Source organism: Babylonia areolata, chromosome 5 (assembly GCF_041734735.1).
Source record: "Babylonia areolata isolate BAREFJ2019XMU chromosome 5, ASM4173473v1, whole genome shotgun sequence".
NCBI lineage: Eukaryota > Metazoa > Mollusca > Gastropoda > Neogastropoda > Buccinidae > Babylonia > Babylonia areolata.
In genome coordinates this window covers 3,226,860-3,234,359 of record NC_134880.1, presented here as the reverse complement: position 1 = coordinate 3,234,359, position 7,500 = coordinate 3,226,860, and the positions used below count along the sequence as shown (strand labels likewise).

Below are 7,500 nucleotides of genomic sequence, written 5' to 3'. Positions count from 1 at the left end.
GTTCTACCCCATCCGCCCTTGTCATGACTGGCACAACAGTGACGCCGTCCTGACCACTGAGATAATTATATGTGTGGTTCGTCCGTCGGGATCAACGAGGACCATCTAGTCATCCTGGGGGTGGGTGGGTTGGGCTCTGTGGGTGCACAGATGACTGGTCAGGCCAATTTGCGCCCGGAAGGTTCTGACGCAGTGTGGACAGGGGATGGTGGCGGCTGTCGGGGACTTGCTGGCGCTGCTTTTCCTTGCCTGTCTGCGTTGCTCTGCTGCAGCGATTCTGTTGGCCTCAGAATATAATTACATACAACTGGAGGGAGTGCAGAAGCACTGCTGGTAAGAAAAATCTTGTGGAAAGGAAGTTGCCATTCGGCCATCTTGGGCTGCTGTCCCCGGCACAGAAACAACAGGTGTTCTGTACGCATCAACACGGTGTGCTCTTGTGTATTCAGCTGTACAAACGAGTTTTGCTTAATTGTAAATGACAAATAGAATGACTTTTCATAAGAGTATATCACTCATTTTTTACTTCAAACGTCAGCTTTCTTTGTAATATACATTGCCTGTAATTCAAGTCTCTGTCGTCAGTTGTCTCTCTCAAGCTACTAATTTTGGTATGTGTATATGAATCACAGCTTTTGGTTTATATCTATCTATCTATCTATCTATCTACTCATTTGTTTGTTTGTTGATATCAGGGTCTATAATTCATGACGTACACACTTAGTTCTATCATTTTACAACTGACCTTTGTTTCTATCCCGAATAAGACATAATATTTCCCAGAAACGTTCTGTCACAAAACCGTGCTTTTTCCGTTGTCAAGCATTTCCTCACTTCTGTTTCACTGACAGGTGATCAACAAGGTCTACTTGTCAAATTCATGGCATAGTGAAACACTATGAAACATTTGTTCACACACACACACTGTGACACTCACACACATTCATGCACGCACACTCGCATAGACACACACACACAGAGCACGCATGCACTGGCGCACACACCCACACAAACACACACACTGACATACACACACACAACCGCGTATGCAAAAAATGATCATACACGTTAAAACCCACTCATGTACATACGAGTGAACGTGTTAGTTGCAACCCACAAACGCAGCAGAAGAAGAAGAATCATTTACAAATGCAAGTACTTTGTGTCAAAACATCTAAGAGTTTACAACACACATTCTTTCAAGAAAAGTATATTTCTCTTTTTTTTTTTTTTTCACTCCTTGTAGCAATCACGAGCAACAGGCTGAAACAGACAGTTTGCAATACCACTCCCACAGAAAAAATAAATCATGCGATAAACATGAACACATCAGTGGGAGGAAGACTAACAAAATCTTGATAAAAGTCCACTTACTTGGGATAAAAGAGGCGACGTATCAAGCCACAAGCTCTTCTTCAGGCAAATGAAATGAGTGAGTGACAGACAGAAAGGTATGGACAGAGAGGGAGAGAGAGTAAAGTTCAGGAAAGGAAAGTGATGAGAAGTCACAGGAAAGGTCACAAAAAACAAAGCAGGGTGAGCAGAACTGTCAGTGTGAATGTATGAGGGAAAGAACGGGTTCTGAAAGGGAAGGGTGAGGGAAGGTGAGCAGGGGGTGAGAGGGCAGGAGTGAGGGAAGGGGGTGGAAGAGACTGTCAGTGTTAGGGACATATGAACAAGAAAGTAAAATAATAAGATCAAGAAGAATTATCATACTTTGACTGATTTGCCTGCTACACATGTCATCCCCCCCACCCCCACAACACACCTCCCATCTCCCTACATAAACCCCACTCTCTCCCCCAACCTCCCCCCCCCCCGCCACACCCCCTCTGCAACCCAATATTTATCACCAAAACCTGTGTATAACTTTTGTTTTATTCATGATATTTGTCAAAAGAAAAGACAGCCTAGGTATGTTAAAGCCATGGATGTGAGTGACTGATTTTTCTAACACTGAAAAGTTTGCAACTAGGATCAAGAGGCTACTTAACTGATATATTGGTCTTCATATTGTAACAAAGTAAAATACTAAAATAAAGGATAACATTCATAACTGCTAAAATGTCAACGTAGAAATCAATATATTATAGCAATACTTCCACCCATGTTTAAGCTCATCAGGTGGCCACAAACTGGTTAGACCAATAAATTGGTGATGCTTTTCAGTTTAGTATTCCCCCTTTCACAGTTCTTCTGCTGAAGTCTGCTTCTTTTGCTGATTCTCCAAGCCCCCCACCCCCTACACCAGCAAAAGGAATTTGTGTCCATTGTTCATTGAATGTCTATCTGTTATTTTGTGTGCAAGTCTTTGAACAGAAGAGAAAAAAAATCACACTGCTCCCAGACGTGAAGTCTTGAGAACAAGCAGTATTATTATAGTTGAAACATTCAAGAATCATGTCATCCATTGGAGTCAGTGAGTGAGTGTGTGTGTGTGTGTGTGTGTGTGTGTGTGTGTGTGTGTGTGTGTGTGTGTGTGTGTGTGTGTGTGTGTGTGTGTGTGTGTGTGTGTGTGTGTGTGTGTGTGTGTGTTTGTGTGAGTGCGCTTGTGCATGCATGCGTGTGTGCGTGTGTATGGGTGCGCGTGCGCGTGTGTGAGCACATGTGTATGTTCATTTGAGTGTGTGTCTCTGTTTGTGTAGATGTGTGTGTGTGTGTGTGTGTGTGTGTGTGTGTGTGTGTGTATTCTCTGCACGTACCCATACACACACACAAACACACAAATTAACAACGACAACAACAAAACCCCATCACTGACCTCCAGCCCAACAAGTAACCAGCCGATCCAGTTCACTTCTCAAAGACAGCAAGACACTGCCAGAAAAAGCAAAAAGAAAAGAAAGGAGAAAATAAGAAAAGAAGCAACAACAGAAAACAACAACTCACGGGACTCCATGCTGTGAGGCCTACAGCGTGACCAACAATGCAGCACAGAAGCAAATCCTACATCATTCAGCCACACGTTCACCCTGAACTACCTTGCTGCTCACGGCTATCAGCCAGGGTTTGGGGAGTTTAACCCTGTCATGCCCACCCAAGTCAGTTAATAATCAAGTTAAGATGGTCAACTTTACTGTGAAGATGTGAATGTTGCTGTGATTGGTGGGTTTGTTTTTTGTTTTTTTGGGGGGGCGGATTGTGTGTGTGTGGGGAGTGGGGGTGGGGGGGCCGGGGGGGAGGGAAGGGGTTGTACCCATTTTGCTGTCACTCAGCTACCTGCTCTGCAAATCATGAAAATGTACACATATTTTATACTATGCTTTCCACAGCTACAACTATTACACACACACACACACACACACACACACACACACACACACACACAGAGAGAGAGAGAGAGAGAGAATCTCTCTATATATTTCTATGTATGTGGTGATGTGAGCATTGCCTGACAGATCCAATATAAAACTATAACTTGGAAAAGTAAAAGGAGAGAAAGAGGAGTAAGAACGAGCGTTAAGAAGAATACAGATCACCGTCTGATTCATTCACTTAAAGCTGATGTATATTCATGATGTCTGTACACAATGGAGGAAAGGGCCTCTGTGTGTGTGTGTGTGTGGGGGGGGGGGGGGGGGGGGGGGGTGATTAACCCCAGCAACAGGATGAAAGACTTCTAGTTCATATTTAGCCTTGAATACAAATGTAGCAGGATTACTTTGTGACAGTAGCTTATCTTTTCAGATGGACAGGTTTCTGGTTAATATTCTGTCTTAAAAAATGTTCAGACTCAGAGTGAAAAAAATAGGAAAATGTACCAAGCACAGGCTGGTCTGAGTATTGTACACATAATTATTAACAAAAAAAAAAAAGAAAAAAAAAGGAAGACAATGCCCCCCCCCCCTCCCCCAACATCAATTAACAATTAACATAAGGCTGTTAATGAAATAAACAATAACAGGGTTAATCCAGAAAGACAAAGATTGCATCAGGGAATCAAACCATCTCCTGACTAAGCAGACATTGTCAACGGTTTGCTTACTGAAAATTTGTACAATCTTTTTAAAAAAAAAATCTAATTGAATTAAAAACTTTTTTTTTTTTCCAGACTGTAACAAAAGACTCAAAACCTCTTGAAACCATCAGTCACATGAATCAAAATGGCTTGAAATAACCAGTCAGGCCAGACTCAACAACCTGAAATCATCAACAATGCAGACTCAATCAAATCATACCCCCCCCCCCCCCCCCCCCCCCCCCCCAAAAAAAACACACCCAAAAAAACCCCTCTTAATCTTGATTGATCCATAATCAAAAGGTCACAGAGCAAGATATTTACCTGAAAAAAAAACACACACACGCATCATTCACAGCAGATTCTGCTGTCCGGAACTTTTCACCTATTTTCAAGTCCATCTTCAGACTGTTTTGAGCCAGATCAAAGCAGGGAGTGAACAGTGCACATTGTTAACCTGAACCTATGGAACCAGGCCGAGGAAATCTTCCACAGAAAGCAGTATGTATGGAAAACACAACGTCACTTCACACAAGCAAATTTCACATCCCTAACCAATACTTCCCTACTTTTTTCCTTGTATGAATATCTATCTATCTACACACACGCACACACACACACACACACACACATTATTATTATAGATAGATGATATATATATATATATACACATCCTTTACAGACAAATCGTCTAACACAAGAAGATTGCCACTGCTCCCAGACTAACACTTTTCTACTTCTTTGAATATATACTTCCTTTGCAGACAAATTGCTCACACAAGAAGATCACCACTTTCTCCATGAAAGAAAACTGTATCATTACAGCAGACTCCACTGTGCAGAGTCTAACTGTGTAATGAAGGGACAACAGTAAATGGGGGGGGGGGGGGGGGAGGGGGAAGGGGGGGGGGGAACAAAACCAAAAAAAAACCAGAAGAAGAAGAAGAAAAGAAGACAAAGTAGAAGAAAGACTCTAAAAGATGCTCAGCTTTCAAACCACATCCCCCACACACACCCTATAAAGGACAGACACAGTGTTTGACCACAGCAGCCAAAGCAAATGATGGCCATCCGCCCATCCCTCCTCACTTCCCCGCCTCCCCAAACGTTCCCTGCCCAAAGCCTTGTTCCCCGCCACCCAATTCTCCCAACCATTCTCGCCCACTGCCATCGGCTCTGTGAAGGTGGCAGAATGGTTAAGATGCTTATCTGCCATGACACAGTCTGCGAGGTATCCGCGACGGTCTGGGTTCGAAGCCCTGCCTCACCCGTTCCCCGTTCTCCCAAGTTTGACTGGAAAAATCAAACTGAGCACTTAAGTCATTTGGATGAGATGATAAACAGAGGCTCCACGTGCAGTGCACACATGGTGCGCTGAAAAAGAACCCATGGCAACAAGAGTGTCGTCCTCTGGTATGGATCTGTGGAAGAAATCCACAGTGATACATACACAAATATATACATGCACTCAAGGTCTGGCAAAGCGCATTGAGTTATACTGCTGGTCAGGCATTTACCTAGCAGATGTGGTGTAATATATAGCAATTTGTGTGCATGCAGTGATGCGTCCTTGAGAAAATGAAAACTGAAAAAAAACCAAAAAAACAAAACCAAACCCAAAAGAAACAAACAAATACAACAACAACAAGAGAGGCAAGGCCTTCAAGTCTCACTTGTGATACACTTAAAAAAAATCCAAGCTTTTGATGTACTGAGTATAATTTCAAAATGTAATGTTTAAGATGAGAAAGATCAGTTTAAAGCAAATTAAGTCCCCTAGCATTAATTACAGAGTAATTTCCCTTTTTTACTATCTGCACCAAAATGTTTGCAAAATAAATAAAACTTCCATGCTTAGCAAAAGAAGTTCCTGTTTGAACAGAAAATGATAATAATGACTGCTCTTGTTGTTGGGTCAGAATATCAGATCGAAGTGCCAAGTTTAGAGAATACAAAAAATATAAATATAACAGTAAATGCAGTTTGCATATAATTAGTCTTCATTTTTTATTTTTTTGTGCCCATCCCAGAGGTGCAATATTGTTTTAAACAAGATGACTGGAAAGAACTGAATTTTTCCTATTTTTAGGCCTAATTTGGTGTCAACTGACAAAGTATTTGCAGAGAAAATGTCAATGTTAAAGTTTACCACGGACACACAGACACACACAGAAAACCGAACACCGGGTTAAAACATAGACTCACTTTGTTTACACAAAGTGAGTCAAAAAACCATAAACCCACTGACATCTGCTTCAACTTGTCTGATTGATGTCTCCTGGCCGAGAGACACTGATCAAAACAAAGCCATATGGTCAGCCAGCTTTCAGGTCCTTTACTCCTTCTCTTTGGAGTTTGATCAGTTTCAGTTTCTCACGGAGGCCTCACCACGTTTGGATTCAATGAACATTATCGGCACTATGTCCAGACAATAAACTGGAAAAGTATGGAGGGCAGATGATGGCAAAATTGAACATCATGTCTTGATGTGAAAAGAACGGTATGAAATACATATTTTTCTTTGGAAATGAACCGGTATTTGCAAATGTGACTCACAAACCCTGGCGCAGTAGACGTCGATTTAGCGTGGGATATAAATAATAATCATAATGCTAACAATGGATCATAAATTTTATTAATGATTATGTAAAACTTTCTTGTAACACATGTAGCATTGAATCCAAGCTACCTATACTAACTAACTTATGATAGTAATGAATCTATCACGAAATCCATTTACGGTACGCCACATCTGCTAGGCAGATGCCTGACCAGCAGCACAACCCAGTGTGCCTAGTCAGGCCTTGAGTGCAAGCATATATATAATATATATTTGCGTCCAGTCAGACTGGACTTCTAATGAATTTTGCCAAAGGACAACCCTTATGTTGCAGCGGGTTCTTTTCCAGTGCACCAAAGCATGCTGCACGAGGGACCTTGGTTTATCACCTCGTCAGAATGACTGGTGGCTGGGTTTGATTTTCCAAAGCGGGGAGAAAGGGTGAGGGTGGGAGTTGAACCCAGACCCTCACAGACACTATGTTGTCAGAGAAGCGTCTTAACCACTCTACCACCTTCCATCTGCCAACATTAGAAAAAAAACAAAAACCCTTCTCTTCCAGTCTCCAAAAAAAAGCAGTGGAAACTGAGTTGAGTGTTATTTTGTTGTATATATGTGTTGCATGTCAAATTTTACCATTTTGCTTATAATTCGTTATGTATCGCAGACTTCACAACACTTAATTTCTCTACGAGATAATAAAGGTATTTTGATTGACTGATATTATTTCCAATGTTAGAGTTACTTCCAATGTTAGCCAAAGTCATGCACTTGTCCCCCCCCCCCCCCCTTCCTCTAAATCAGTTGCATTGTGTGTGTGTGTGTGTGTGTGTGTGTGTGTGTGTGTGTGTGAGAGAGAGAGAGAGAGAGAGAGAGAGAGAGAGAGAGAGAGAGAGAGAGAGAGAGAGAGAGAGAGAGAGAATGTATGTGTGTGTGTGAGTATGTGTGTGTGTGTGTTCTTTCTTTTTTGGGGGAAGGGGAC

General features: G+C 42.0%; 1 protein-coding gene across 4 annotated transcripts in view; it reads right to left on the bottom strand.

Moving 5' to 3' along the window:
* LOC143281863 (putative UDP-sugar transporter protein SLC35A4) overlaps positions 1-7,500 on the bottom strand; it is a 48,440-nt gene that overhangs the window by 31,197 nt on the left and 9,743 nt on the right. The window contains exon 1 of one of the 4 annotated variants that reach the window (XM_076587119.1): positions 2,890-3,003. The exons of 2 other annotated variants lie outside the window; for them this stretch is intronic. In XM_076587119.1, the coding sequence (XP_076443234.1) occupies positions 2,890-2,899 (10 nt within the window). In that variant the 5' untranslated portion in view covers positions 2,900-3,003. Of the gene's footprint in view, positions 1-2,761; positions 2,819-2,889; positions 3,004-7,500 lie in introns of those variants that run through there. One more of the 4 variants, XM_076587120.1, reaches the window with a different exon arrangement.